Genomic DNA, 16172 nt, shown 5'->3' on the forward strand with positions numbered 1-16172 from the left:
TTCAGCACTTTGAGAGAATAAACTATTTAGTAATTTAGATGTCTAAGTACCTAAAATTGATTTTTTTCAACATCCATTTTTGAGAATGTCAGTAATCACTCACTGGCTTTCCTGCAGTAGTTACAACCACAGATATTTTTTGTCACATGCATGTATTTTCCTGCAACGTGATGATGTTTACCCAGGGAAGTAGTTGTGTCACCCTCCTTGGAGGGATTAAAAAGATGGGGAGATGTGGCACCTGTGAATGTGGTTTAGTGGTGGGTTTGGCAGTGCTGGGTTGATGGATGCACTCAGTGATCTTAGGGGTCTTCTCCAGCCTAAATTATTGTATGATTTGACATTTCCTGTTTACTTTCAGTAAGAAACAAAATAACATCTTTGCTCTGTTAAAACTTTAAAATGTACTGGAATTTATCCTTTAGAGGCAGCATTTGCTTTTTTAAAAAGTAGCACATAAATCATAAAGGAAAACCCAATGGCTCAATTTTGTCCAACTTCATAACCAGAGAATTGGGAGAAGTATGCTAAGTATTTTTGACTTTCATATCACCTGTTACACAAACTCCAGCACTCCTAAAACATTTTCTTTGCATCTCTAACGAGTGCAGAGAATTAATACATGTCCTGTCCTCATTTTGCTTGAACTCTGCTACAGAACCCTACATGTGATTTTATGTGTGTCTGCAGACTGACACATCTGTCACATGTGTGAGTTCATTTAGAAACAATTCCACCTTGCTGTGTTGCTGTAGCACTAAGATAATTTTGTGCTTGTTTGAAATGGTCTGTGTTGCTTTGGAAATTCTTTTTCATATGGAAGTTAAAGCATTGTGGAGTGCTGGAAACTGAAGCTCTACAGAACTTTTAGCACTAATAGAAGTTCATGAAGCCGTGATGAAATGTTGGCTAAAAATTGCCTCCAAAGGCCTATTACATACTTTTTGTATTACTGATTTTGAGATTTCTGCAGAGTAAAGCTTTTAGCTGTTGTTGAACTGAAAACACCTGAAATATGAGATTCTGATATCAACTTGATAGAGGTATGCAGCTATCACAATTTTATGGATAAAAAGCAGCCTGTCCAGTTACATTGCTATATAAATAAAATGGAACATATTGCTCGAGGGCTTTTTTCCTGACCCAGTGCAAGTACTTAGACCATATTCAGCTTTTTACAACAAAGAAGCAAAATAAAACTGTATCTTAAGATTTAATGGTAAAAAGGATCTCTCCTGAAAACTGTAAATTACACAGTGGCAATTGACAGATGGGGTCTCAGTTACTTCAGATACTGTCATCATGTGTGATTTTTTTATTTCCCTAAGTGAATGTCCTATGATTTAGAGAAACAGAGAACTTCATAGAACTGGTGTGTTCTTGTCTCAATCAATATTAATGCCATGCTGCAATCTAGCTGGAACTGCAGAGCTGCTTTCTTTTGGCATGGTACATCACATGTAATTCAAGGCTTTATTTGCTTTCTGTAGGAAATTACCTACTTTGTAACTATGTCAAGAAAAACAATAGCTACATAGAGAAAGTTGGAATAACTAGTGGTTTATAAATACACAAATCAATATGGGCAATCAAGGTGCCTCATAAAAGTCCAGTGCCTTGAAGCTTAACTGGTTTATGAAAAAGCAAGGGATTGTATTACAAGTTTAACATCCCATAGTATTTAACAAGATGATCATGCTGCTTAGCATGTTCCAATTAAAAACCACTGTCCTGCTTTATAATTCAGGCAGGATGACTCGTGTGAAGTTCTGTGTGTTTGGGAGAGCTCAGAACACAATCCCAGCACATGGACCTGTGCACTGACTGGGCACTGCACCTCAAGGTCATACTGTGAATTATGGAATCTGGAATTTCTGTGGGATTCCTTAAGGAAATAAATAAGTGAAAAAGAGACTGACATGCAGACTAGCTTGCTGCATATCTCTAGAAGTAACAGTGCATAAACTGGTTATTCTGGAATATAAATCTGGTAAGGAGAAACAGTTTCAAGATATTTTTGTTCTTGCAGATCAGGATATATCTATTTGCTTTTCAGCACATTTCCCGTGCATACAGTATTATATTTTTGTTGATTTTGTGAATAATTTCCTGTTCCTCTGAGGCTTTGTCTTAATAATTGATATCTCTTAGTCTTAAAAATAGGTTTATATTGGAGCAATAGGTTGTATACTTCCTTCACCCCGAACAAAAATTTGAGAGATTAATTCTGAGTTGCAGGGCCAGGAATGAAGCTCCTATGCACTCCTTTACAATTTAATTTAGGGGTTACCCAGGACCTGTAAGGTAGTCAATGTGCAATCCTTACTAAATTTTAGTAGGAAGAGTCATCTGGTATTTGTGGAGTTCAGCCTCACTCCTGCAGACTGTGAGTGGTTGCATATGGCAGCTCTTGGCTCAGTGAAAAACTGAGCTCATGGTAGGACTTTGCCATTTTTTGTTTGCATCTCTAAATATGCAGTTTTCAGATCTTCAAACTCTTGTAGTGAATGTTTTGTGTAGATCCTGTCTGAATTGAATTCTATGCCTGTCTCCACAATTGTGCTCAAAGTTTGCTGGCAAGTTTGAGAATTAAAGATAAACATTGCTAATGGCATGAATAATCTGGCTTCCAGAAATAAGTCCCCAAAAGTGCAGCAGGGTATCCAGTTGAGTATTTCATGTAGATTGCCATTTTATTATCAGCCTCTGATAAGGATCCATTTTGAAATGTCTGTGTATATCAATATTACTAATATTTCACTGTTACATAGGGCATGAAAATTCAGTGTAAAAGACTACACTTTATACTGTGAGTCTTCACATTAATAATCTATTAGCTGGTTTTAGTAATTTTAATATTATGTACTAATTTGACATGTCTACTCAATTTAAGTGCACTTCAAAAGACTAGGGAAATAATATTTAATATAAAGATAAAACAACCATGTACACTTCTAGTGATTCTTGAATTTTCAGTTTGATCTGGTTTGTTCAATGCTGTTTTTCTTTAATCCTGGTGAGTTTCTGATTGGAGTGAAATATATCTAAATCTAAAACACAGTTTTTCAGGATTTCACTTCTTCAACTTTTCCACTTCTTGCTTTGATTTCTTGTTTTCTTTTTTATGATTGCATTCAGAAAACAGTAAAACCAAATGTCTCTCTTCTCACTTCCTTACAAAAACATTAAATAGACTTTTAAGGTATATGTGCAAATATTTTATAGTGTGCTAGTAAGAGATCAATTTCTTTTTTTCTTCTCCTCTTGCAGAAAACAAATGCAGTGCTCCTGTTAGCAAGACTACCCATTATTCATCTCGATTTAGTAAAAAATAAATTTTTTTATTGCAACAATTTAGAATTTCTTCACTGTTCAGTGAACTCATGGAAATTCAAATGGGTACAATTGGCAGTTGTTTTTATAAAGTAGTGAGGCAGAACAGTGGATCAGAGAATAAAGTACCTTTCCCTTGGGGGTAAAAAAAGATATGTACATATACAAATGCTCTAAATTAGCCATTCCCACTCAGAGGAGAGATGGTGAAAATGTCAGCTCACTGCTCAGCTGTGGTCACAGCAGAGCAGAATGGTGAGATCATTTGGCAAAAGCATTGAGAACACGATGATAAATATCATTACAGTATTGTATAAATTCCTGATGTTGTGGCGTTTTGAATCCTGTGTGTGCTCTGCTCTGCCCATCTCAAACTGAGGGGATCACAGGAGAACTTCAGTGCAAGAGGGGACATGGGAGAACAGAGCTCCTTCAGGCTGGAGAAGGAGTTTGATCCCAAGAGGCAACTGCAGGCACATGTGGAATTTTACATTCAAATTAAATCCCACTATTTCTTCCTAATTAGCCAAGAGTAGCATGTGTCTACTCTTTTAGAATGTAGTCTAATTTCATGTTTAACACCAGAAGATGTTTGTTGTGTCATAAATTACAAAGGCATTTCAGCTTCTTATTAGAAGAATGGCAAATTCTTTTATATAGATATATAGAAATTTATATATATGTATTATTTCAATATATAATATAGAAATTCAGCAATTTGTATGTTTAAGTGCTTATACAGATAGAGTTGCAGAAGGAAGCAATGGGCCTCTTCTGTTCTGCACCCTGTTTCTTCTTCCTATTTCCTTGTGGAAGGTGGAAATTGGGTGGTGAAGTTGGGAATGGGTATTGATAAAATTAACTTTGTTTCTTTGATTCTCATGAATAGAAAGATCCGTTTGATTTTGGTTTTTTTTTCCCAGAGTTTTCTGGATTCACAATTAGCTCTCATCATTCACCAGCTCACCATCTATCTGCAATGTAATTTCTTGTTTGATGTATGCATCTTGTTTCTAATTGCCCTGGTTTTCTGTGGGAGATTCTTCCTGTGTGTTCAGAATAAAGCTCCCTTTTATTCAATCTGTTTAAAGCTATCCCTTTTGTCTCATCACAAGTTCTCATGAGTTGAAATCCTGATTCCACTAAGTCCACAATTCTGCCTAAATTCAATTTTTTTAATCTATCATTTTTGAAGCCTTAGTTATTACATAGACATCTGAATGCTAATAACATGCAACAAAGGGCTGCAGCTTTTTAGAAGTATTTGGAGAGATGGCTTTCTCCCTTTCTGAGTTTTCAAAGACCATTGCTTAATGGCTGCCAGATAATTAATTTTACATTAGGCCATGCACTCTATACAAATGGTATCTGTATTAATAAAAAGTGGTGGCATCCAATGACCTTGCTGTTCTGTGATTTCTCTCTCCAAGTCTCTTGGTCTATAGAAATGTTTGCTGCATTTGTGGCTCTGCACCCCACAAGCTGGCTGTTATCTCAGCAATTTAGAGAACAACTTAGATATCTTTTCAATGCTATAAAAATATGAATAAATAGATAGTCAGAATCTTTGCACAGTGTATTCCAAAGATGAATGTTTTATTATTGAAGTATGAAGTCTTTGAGGAAGTAATGAAAGAAAATCTTTACAATAAGGAAATTGTTTCCATCTTGTAAGCAAGTTTAAATTGGGGCCTTTTCTTGTAATAAGAATTGAAAGTAGCTGTAGTGAAAGACCCCACAATGGAATGTCTCCTGTAATTCTATCCCAGTGTCTATCTTTTATTGAAGAGCATCTTTATTTAAAGAAAATGAAGATAAAAATCTCAGCATTCTTCTTAAAAATAAATCCTGTGTTAAGTGTACCTTGTAGAAATTATAGGTTTGAAATCCTTTATGTGCTTTTGCACAAGGGAAAGCTATCCTGATTTTATGACTCTTGACCAAAAGGTTCTTAGCTTCACTATGTGTTTTTTTGTGGATATTTTCCATATAGGGGTCTAATTTTCAATTAAATATTTTAGACAAAGTACAAACAATACAACTGCAAGAGTTATTCCATGCATGCACAGAAAAAATAAATAAATAAAAAGAGTGAGAGAAAGCTAAAGTTGTCTAGATCCTGCCTTTATAGCCCATACAAATCCAGTGTTAACAGTGTTGTGTCTTTCAACATAGGAAAGTAGAGGCATCCTATAAATTCTGTAATACTTCTGGAAAATACATTTAAAAATACACAAACAGAATATAAGCAAAGGTGATATTCTTCTAAAATAACCAATAGAAAATTATTTCATTGAATGATCTCTTTTGTAAGAATGTGAGTATTTATAATAATACCCAAAACTTCAAAAATATAGAACTATGGTTTTTTTTGACTAATGCTTCTGATGTTAATTGTCAGAGCTGCCTAGAATGTTTCACAAACAACACATTTCATGTACATATGGAGAGAGAAAATTTGCATTTTCCTCTAATTGTTTATACGTATGTTTAGATATGTGTGCATTTGCTTTCATAAATATACGACAAATCCTTTTTTGTACCTTGCACGTGCTCTGAATTATTTTTTTGTGGTTGTTTTTACTTCCAAACAGTTTTGCAGTGTCATGTGGGTGGCTTTATGCAGAATGTGTTACCTCAGGCAGGCAAAGTCTTTGCCTGGCACCTTTCCTTCTGCCTCCAGTGCTTTTCCTCCTGTGCTCTTCCAGTTCAGTTAGCCCAGAACAGAAGGTATTTTTGAAGTACCACATAACAAAAGTATTTTTGTCAATCCTTTGCAGAGATTAGTCTGGAAAAGTTGTGGTAAAAAGAATTGGACAGAAATATGTGCACATGAAGGTTGCTGACTTTTTTTATCCTTGTTTGGATATTTCAATTTATACTTCACACTGAAGGGATCAGCTGTCAGCAACTGGGTACGTTTGGGGCAACTTTGGAAATCGTTTGGGAGCAGCTTTTGAAACCATTTTGGGAGGTATTTTAAGGCAAATTTTGGGGGGATTTTAGAGCCATTTTAAGGGGATTTAGGAGCCATTTTTGGAGCATTCTGGTTACTTATTTGTTGTTTTCCCACATGTGCATGGTGGATGTTGTTGTGCTGGGCTCTTGGCTTGGTTGGGATCCACTCCTCAAGCAGGGGGACACGGGGTGCTCACAGCTGCCTTGGCAGCCTGCTCAGTGTGCTTTTTTCAGCAATTTCTTACTCATTCCATGTGCTCATGTCTTCCAAGGGAAGTGGTTGTTTTCCCACTGTGCTGTCCCTGGGAGCTGCTGTGTGTGCTCCAGGATCAGGGTGCTCAGACCAGTCTGAGTTTTGGTGCAGGCAGGTTTTCTGCTGTTGGAGGATGCACTGGGCAACTAAACAGCTACTTGAAACTAACTTCATTTTTTTATGCAATTGTTATCTCTCTAAGGCCATGCAGTATTGAAATTACTTCTGTCACTGTCAAGATAAACATTGATTAGCTGCTTCTGAGCAAAGTGGAGGTACTGTAATACTTGTCTTCTACAACTGTGCATATGTTGTGTGAAACTACCCACATATAAACATTAGACCTGTGATATTGCTGGTGTGGACTGCTAAGGTGATGTGTAGAATCATACAAAATGTGTGATGAAGGTGTGTTTTTGTAAAAGGATGATTACTCTCTTACTGATGCTTTTGGGGGCAGATGGCCACTCTCAGGTGAAGGCTGAAGAAAAAACAAATTTCAGAGTAATTTCTTCACAAGATGGCCTGACTTAGGTGGGCACTTGGAAAATTCGCAGAAGATCCTCTCTTAACATTTTGGAAAAGTTCATTAAAGCTTTTGAGCATTTTAGGCAGTTTTTGTCCAGAAAGAAAACATTAAGATTAAATGTGTATTTTTTCTGGCCTTAGCAGTAGCTTGGTGGGTAGGAAATAAGGCCAGGAGAGCTGAACATCAGAGATGATGTATCCTTCCATCCCTCATCTCTGCTTGCAAGAGGAATAAATAAAGTAGAAAGGAAATGAGCAGTGGACATTTGATTCTTCCTTTTTTTTGCAATAGAAGATTGATATCCTTTAATTTTCTGTAAAATCTTCAGTATCTGAGGATTTCAGAAGAGTGATAAATGCTAGGGAAAACGCAGAATCTTGGATTATCCTTGTTTTATGGGGGATGGAAAGGCTTAATAAACTGACTGATCTTGTGGCTTTACCATAAAACATGAAATAGATGCAACAACAATCCTGAGTAACGGAAATGCTGATGTTGAAGGCAGTTCACAGAGATTTCATAAACAAATTAACTTGTCTGTATGGAAAGAATGGTGCTGTTGTAATTGTTCATCAACACTGGTAGCTGTTCTTGAAATAAACATTAATAATTCAGGTGAATGAGAGTTGGGTCAAGGAATTCTGTCCTCAGTAAGCCTGTTCTTTTCATCTTTTCATCTTGGATCATGAGCTCATTTTGTGTATATTATATAGCAAATTGAAATCAGAGAGATGGATGACTTCAGTCAGACTTAATGGTGACAGTTTCATTCCTGAGCATGGCAGTTCATTTGTTTACATGTACATATATGTGTGGATATAAAAACTAAAATTTACTTTTGTTTTCGTTTGCTGGAGTCCCTTTCTTGTGCTTCTCATTTCAAGCTACAAGGGAAATAGTCAAAACAAGACAACTTTGGGCTTTTTGTCTTGGCTCTGCCCTCTTTGGTGCTTTGGATTGATGCTGTTTGTGACTCCTCTCACTTGCTGTGCAGGGTCCTTCTCTGCCAGTTTTGTTGCTGTCTAGTCAGGATTTACCATAACGTGAAAGCAAAAGCAGGATCTGTCTGATGTGCTTGAATGGGGATTTTTGGAAAGCAATGTGTGTATGACAGCAGTTCTTTGCAAATTAGTCACAATCTCCGTTGAGTTTAAAAAGAGCATGAGCCTGCTTTCCATGGTCCCTTCCCATTGTAAAGTGTTCCAAAGGATGAGCTCCTGTGAGGGCACATGAGACCCAGGAAAACTTAATATTGAGAGATTCTTAAGGATTTTTCATCTGGATGAAAAGAGTTTTATACCTTGGCAGGAAATCAATGCTTTTTTCTTCTTATTAGGCCTGTAGCAACATCAACTATAGATATCCCTGCACCAGGGAAAACTTCATTTAAAGTTCCCATCATTGCAGCCATATTTATGCTAAGAAATCTCGGGATTCCTCATGCAGATGAGGTTCCCTTAGTCCTCCTTGTGCTAGCAGCATCAGGATATCTCATGGAGGGCAGGTTCCCATGTTCAGGTTTGTTGCTGACTCTTTAAATTATATCAGCTTTGGAAAAACTGACTTCTGTTTCCAAAGTAATACTGTGGGATAGCTGCTCTGTCAGTGCTAAATCTTTTGATGTTTCCAGCATCTGTACATCTGCAGAAATGCTAAAGAGTGATTTCCATTGTCAGAGTCCTAGAACAACACAGCAGACTTATCCTCTCCTGTGTATTTTGGCAAAACACATCTGGTAGCACTGGGAAATCTTTATTTATACTTGAAGTGCAGAGAAGGTAATAGACTAATTTTGGCAATTGTTTGAGTAGGAATGTTCTGGTGTACACACATGGGCCTATCACAAAGGCATTCTCATTATGGTTCGAATGCTGACAAAAGTAATCAAGGAAAGTATTCAAAGGAAAGCTAATAACAATTAAAAGTAGGAAGAGGAGGGAGAGATTATGGAGAGGGTGGCTCTTTTAAAAGAAAACATAATTCAGCTTCAGCTGCAGTAAAACACCTCCTTGGAGGGTAGCTTGGCACTTTTTGTGTCTGACCCAGCAGCCTGAGCACCATGAGACCAAAGCAGCAAAGAATCAGCCTGTGGTACAATTTCCTCAAAGATGAAGGAGAGAACAGGCAGCCCTTCAAGAAGCTGAAGTGAATTTCTAAGCAGAGCTAGGGACCAGCATAAACTAACAAGTATAAATTCAAGCCTGAGTTTATCAGCTGAAGCCAGGCACATATGAGAGTGTGTGTGTTTCTTGCTAAAAGCAAAGAGTGAGAGGCTGATACATTGCTTTGATGCTATTTAAGAGAAAATAGTTGCAATCCATATCATTTTGCTGTCAAATGTATTTGAAAAATGGAAAACATGTTGGACATATGTTCTGTAAATAGTTATCAACAGTGTTCCAGAAGTATTTGGTTTAGTGGATTCCTTAGAATTCACCATTCAAGTCTTACATGTGTCTTGAATTATCTTGAAATTGGCTGTTGTTCTGTACTGTGGCAGAGTAGGAGCATTGCAGAGGTTAATTGTAGCCTGTTGAAGCTTGTGGTGCTGCTGTTCTCAATGGAGAGACTCTTCCAAAGGGCTTGGTTTAGTCTGCAAAAACAAGTATTTTGCTCGTGCTTTAGGGGCACTGCCTCTCTGTGATCTATAGAAGGCTAGACTTAGTCTGTAGTCCTTTGAACACTGATGCACTGGTAAAAAGCTTAAGGAAATCCTAATTCCAGGAAAGCATAGCTTTTACCTCTCAGCATATGGATATCAGCCTGATGCTAGCAGTTGCATAAATCAAGGCTACAAAGAAGGGTTCCAAATTCTGATTTTTTATTATGTCAATTATCTGTTGTGTGGCTTTAAGAAAATTCATTGCATTCTTTTGATTCCACTGAAAAAAAAAAACTTCTAAAGGCACCGGTGCAAAAGTGTAAAATATTCAGGTTTTCTTTGTGCAATCCTATAGGAGGGGAGCTCCTTGTAATTGCCGAGGAAGCAGAAAGCTTTGGGGTCAGGTAGCTCATCACCTCTCACTGCTGCTTTTCAAGAACAAAAAGGGAGCAGGAGAGTGGAGTGCAGGAGCTGTGGCAAATTTGGCTCAGGGCAGCAGTTGAAGTTGCTGGATGAAAGCAAAATATGTCCTGTTTGTGTGGGAGCCTCTTTGAGGCTCCATGGTATGATTGGTGCTCTAAAAATGTGAAATGTTACCGTGTGCTGTTCGAGTCAGTTCAACATGAGTTAGAGCAAGCAGTTGTGACAAGTGAGCTGTGTAGTTAAAGGGAGGGCTGGTGGGGCCCCTCCTGTGTTACTGGGCTTGTATTTATGATCATTACTGTTGGTGATGGACAGTGGTGGAAAGGTTAATCTTCACAGCAGATATGTTTCCCTGATAATCTTCTTCATAGCTTTTTATCACAGCCATAGTTTAGCTCCTCACCAATTGTTTTTTTTTTCTGTTTTTGAATCTCAATAATCTGGTGTTGCCATGCACTTACTGGGTTTCTGAACTGAAGCAAGCCCATAGCCGAGTCTCAAATGCCACATAAGCCCACTGAAAAGCTAAAAATTTTTTTTTTCCTTTTCCCTCTCTCCACTTAGAGCATGATGAGTGTGGCAGTGGGCAGCACAACTGTGATGAGAATGCAATCTGCACCAACACCATCAGGGGACACAGCTGCACCTGCAAACCTGGGTACGTGGGCAACGGGACCATCTGCCGAGGTGAGTCTGTTACTGCAGAGACACCACAAACCTGTCAGCCTCATTAATATCTCCTGTCAGCCGGCTGCATTCGGGTAAATTATGATGGCTGGATTTTGCAATGATTTGTTTTAAGGCATCTTCTGGCAAATGGACGTGATGGAAATTGATTTGTGCATGACTTCTTAGGAAGAAGGAAATAATTTTTGGAATGCAAAGAGGAAAGAACTTTATATTTGCTGCACTGACTACTATCATTTGAGCTAGTATAATTCAGCTTTTGAGTGGTGCTCGTGTTTTATAAAGTGTGGATGGTATGTGCTGTCACCTTTGGCTTTACGTTTTAATGAGATACATTTTAAATTAGGATAATTGTATTTTATGCTAGCATCATGTGGTTGTTATTTGACTCCTTGCATCAGAATCATTACTTTTTTAACATATAAATCTTTTAATGTGTATTTTGAAGATTTCTCAGTTTTGTAAACAAGAAATCATGAAAGCCAGCCATGCTTTCTGTGAAGTATTCATTTATGGCATGTCATTTATTTAGGATTGGTTTTATGTTTCTCTTTCAGTAGAGAAAGAAAAGCAAATATCTCGTATAAGTACAAAGGAGGGTTGGATTTGTGAGGACTCTCTCTTGAAGTAGTACTGAATTGTAACTCATGCATTTATGAATTATATTTGTCTCATAAAAAGCTATTTTTTGTCTTTTCTGGGTGTTCATACTTTTTAAACAAAATTACAGTAATAGAAAACTAAACGTTAGGAGGTTTTTTTGGAAATGACAACAATTGGAACTGAGGAATGTACCGGATAAAACATTCCATACAGCTTGGGGCACAGTGGATAGAATATTAATATTTCAGACTCTTGTAAATTGGCCAAACAATTCCTTAAAGGACAGTGAGCTTTGATGTCATTCCTGTTTCAAGCTGAAGTCCTTCACCAAGATTGTCCTGTCAGCTGCTGAATTAGCAGCCATCAGATTGGTTTTGATATGACTTTTATCTGGGTGCTTTCCACCAATGCCAAAGCATCCCTGCACTTAAAGCTAAAATGATTCGTTAAGGATTGAATAAAGAATAGAAAAATGTACTGGAAGTGTTGGGCAGATTAAACCTTGGCCTGTCTGTATTGAAGACCAACAGGTGATAGCAGGGAGAAACTCACTGCAATATATTTTTGGTCTTTGATTGCAGTAAATACAAATTGCAGCACAGACAAGTTGAATTTCAGAGAAGTCTGAGTACTGAACAGCCTGACTGTAGTATTTTCTTTTATTATTATTATCATTACATTAATTATATTAATTACATTTATTTAAAAATGGGATGTTTGGATTAGTTAATAAAATCTATGTTTTCACACTGGTTTTCTTCATTTGCATACCTTTAATGTGCCAAAAACTCCTACTGCATATTTTTTATCTAGTAATGTTGTAGTATTAAAATGGCACTAAAGAAATGTAATAATGTTTTTACTCTCAAAGTTCTATTGAAACCCGAGCTACTACAATATATATATATTCATATATAGAAATATTGTATATACATTGCATATTGTGTATATATATTTTTAGTATGTGTTGAATGGCACATGCAAATGTAGATATAGTTGCCTTTTTGAGATAGATATGCATGGAAATACAGGAAAATATGTTCTTATATTCTTTCTAGGAAGCATAAATTGGAAGGACAACTGGAGATGATAGAAACGGGTTTGCAGTCTAATAATTATTGAAGTCACTAAGGACGAGAATAATCCAGCACTGCATGGAATAGTCATTACTGCTAACAGACTAATGTTAGAATCATCTGCATTTTAGTAAATTATAAAACACACAATATAAAGTACTGGTTTGATTTTCTGAGCCAGTCGTTCTGTGGTTACATGAGGTTTTCACAAGTTTGGATGCTAATTGAAGAAATGTTCCCATTTTGCCCATGATAGCAGAAATGCCACTTCTGCCTCTTTTTTTACCAAGATCAGCAGTGATAGGTCATCAGTTACCTGCCACAGCATTTCCTTGCACAAATGCTGGGGCTGGCACAAGGAAAGAGGAGTGAGCATGTCAGGACAGCTATAAACTGCTGTTGGCTTGTAGTATTTTAGGGCTTTATCTTCAGGCAATACAGACTGGAAAAACATAGATAAAAGTCAAGGTGATATGTTTGCTGTAATACCAGCTGAAGATAAGATAAATGTTTCTGTTCTCCTTGAGACATCTGCAAGTGCTTTATAAATGTTTACATGTTATAGATGTGTACACACACAAAACAGTGGTTCCAACTACTGCTGAAATAATACATCTCTGTGGTTCAGTAGGAAATCTTTTTAATATTGTTCAGCAAAACCATAAACAGAAAAATGATGATTTTATGATGAGAGGAAAAGGACTGGCTTTGTGCATGATTCTGCATTCCATTTTAACAATCTATTTTAGCAGTGTTATAAAAAGTAAAATCAGCAATGATCCTCTTTGGCTTTAGTGAATATAATAGTGATTGTCTTTATAAAAAACCCAGGATACTGCTATTTTTGTTTTAGAAAAGAAAACATATGGAGTTGAATTAAATTGTATTGTGGACTACTGGCAAATAGAAACTCAATTACTCTGGCAGGAATTTGTGATGTTTGCAATTGTTGTGAAAAGCACAGAGAAATAAACAGGAACAGAAATAATATGAATATTATGATTGCTGGGAATTTATGAAAAATAACCAAAGAAAACCCAAATATTGAAGAGAAAATAGAATATTTTAAAAAATCAAAACCCTGTATAATCAGGCTGTCACACATCTTGACTAGCAAAAGATCTTAAGCATAAGGAATTGCATTACTGTAAATGCAGTACACTGGGCTATGCAATTAAAGACGAAATTGTGTCAAAGGTGTGGAAATGGTCATGCAGGAGGGTGGTGCAGAAAGGGCACAGACCAAGACTTGAAGATGCTTCAGCATTAGAAGAGATACTGCCATACTTTAAGTGACTCAAAAAATTGAAAGAGAAGTGGAGATGAATGCAATAAAAACTTTACAAACACATAGTTATGTGTATATAGACAGTGAGACAATAAACTAGTGACAAATAAGATTTCCTGTGGATACACTGAAATTTGGGTAATAGATGAGAACAGAATGCAGCTGAGGTGAGCTGAAATGACAAGGCAGGATAACACTGTGCCATCACCATCAGTAAAACTGGACAGAGCAATGGGCCCAGAATCAGGTAGAATATATGTTAGGATTTCTTCAAGAAATGGTAAGTAAACCAGAGACATCCATTCTGGAAGAAATTACAGCATCAAATGCAGAGGACAGAGGTATAACTACTTGAATAGAGAGAGATTCTGAATCTACAGATTTGTTAAATTGCTCTTTTCTATGAAGGAAACTTTAGAAAAAATAAAAAGAAGTAAGAGTGATTTGGGACCTAGAAAATGTTATAGGTGGGTAGTGGAAGACATGTCATACCCTTTTACCTGAATTCTCTAAATGAATTATAGAATTCAAGGTGAGGGTAGAATAAAGACAATTGCAATTTCACTAAACTTCAGGATGGGATGTAATAGTGCAGCATTAAGGCTGCACTTGAAGTGGAGGGGAAAGGTGATAAAAATTGGTTTAGCAACTGAGTGCTCTAGTTAAAAAAAGTTGTGGTGGGCAAGTGGTGGCTGCTTGGTCCAGCTTGGTACTTTGAAGTGTGCCTGTCAGGATGGACCCCGTGGGAAATCAATGTTTAGGGGCAGTAGTTAGAGGAAAGAAGTTTCACTTTCCTAGGACAGTTTCAGTTTCCGAGGACAAGCAGTTTATGAATAACCTGTCACCCATAGACAGATAGTGTGTGTGAACATAAAACACTGTCATCTGTAAAATGAGCAGAACTCACTGTCATGGCTTCAGCTGAAGAACGTGGGCTAGTGAATACAGATATAAATACCATTTTTAGACCTTAGAGGCTCTTGGTCTGTTTTATGTTGCAGTGTTTCTGTGTGTAATCTTGACAGGGCTTGAATCTGGGAGGCTGGGAAATATATTGGGGGGAAAATGTCTTTCTCTTCTTTTTGTCTTGATAAGTTCTAGTTCCAGTTCTGCTTGGCAGCCTTGCACTGCATGCTGTGGAAGTGACATGTGGAGGTAATATGTGCCATTTGTTTAAAACATAAAAGACTTTGTGCCCCACAAAGTCACAGAGTCTGCTCTGCCTCAGTGAGAGGGAAGGCAGAGAACACTTGCTGGGGGATGTACAGTCCTCAGCTTAGCAGAATTTATTGCAGAACTGGTGCCCTGTACCGCAGACTGAAGCCAAACAAAAGGACCAAGGAAGCATCATAAGGTTTCTTAAAATAATTGGTGGCATTTAGGATTAAATGCCTTAAATAAAGCCCCACCCATCGTATTTTACCATGAACAAAGTGGGTATCTCGGTTTTGTTGCAATTAGTTGTTTTCTTTTGTACAAGGAGATTTAGATGTAGTATACAAGCCTTGTCCTAACTCTTGTTATTTCGTTGCAAATGTTTGTTTTAAAACATAAATTCTGCCCACAGACATCCTTATATACTCTCAGAAAGACAGAAGTGGCCTTGAATATATTCAGATGCTAAACAGGAGCAATTCTTCAGAAATATGGACGAGGTGTGTTTGCTAATGATTCTCATGTAGCTTTGTCGTGGAGAATGAACAGAAGTCTAACACTTAATCAAGTGCAAATACTGTTCACTGTACTTTCATATTTTATATGTACAGTCTGTCTAACTGGTATATTTAGTGTGCTATTAACATCTCATTTAGTGGTTTCTACTGAGGTGTAGATTTATTGGAATGATTAAATGAGGTGGATTTAGTTACAATCATACACCGTAAAGCAAGTGTGTGCAATATGACTGATGCCTGGGCAGAAAAACATCAGGTATTGTGAAATAAAAATCAAAACAGTGTTTATTCTAATTGATATTTAGGGTGTATAATGGCTTATTTCTGCCAGGACATAGACTACGATTATTTTTTCCCTGTTACATTTTTCTGCAGCATCACACAGAAAACACTTAAGGGATTACAGCTCAGTATATAGTGGAGTCTTTAAGACTAGAGCTGTTATTTCTAAGTGACTCAATTCTGGTGCAATGTGGAAGTTTGGTTTCTTAATTGCACTGTGGGTCCTTCTGTATTTTTTGCTTTGGGATGTGTATTTAGGACTGGGCTTGTTACTGGTGGATTACTGGCCACTTCAGGAATAAATTATGTGGGCCCTCATATAAAAAGCAACCAGATTTTGAGCAATTACTCTTATTTTTTATATGGTAGTAGGGATAATCACAGGGAGTCTTTATTTATAATACACCTAGAATATTTCCTGACAGCAAGAGTACATCTCAGGCTTAACAATTGCTTGTTTGATGT

The 16172-nt window shown here is 37.1% G+C and overlaps 1 protein-coding gene across 3 annotated transcripts in view; it reads left to right on the forward strand.

Annotated features, from left to right (window-relative positions):
• Window positions 1-16172, forward strand: part of NELL1 (neural EGFL like 1) — a 291138-nt gene that overhangs the window by 155756 nt on the left and 119210 nt on the right. For all 3 annotated transcript variants that reach the window (XM_088175603.1, XM_088175604.1, XM_088175605.1), the window contains exon 14: window positions 10663-10785. In XM_088175603.1, coding sequence (XP_088031729.1) covers window positions 10663-10785 — 123 coding nt within the window. The remainder of the gene's footprint in view (window positions 1-10662; window positions 10786-16172) is intronic.

Source organism: Sturnus vulgaris, chromosome 18 (assembly GCF_052056855.1).
Source record: "Sturnus vulgaris isolate bStuVul1 chromosome 18, bStuVul1.hap1, whole genome shotgun sequence".
NCBI classification, from domain to species: domain Eukaryota; kingdom Metazoa; phylum Chordata; class Aves; order Passeriformes; family Sturnidae; genus Sturnus; species Sturnus vulgaris.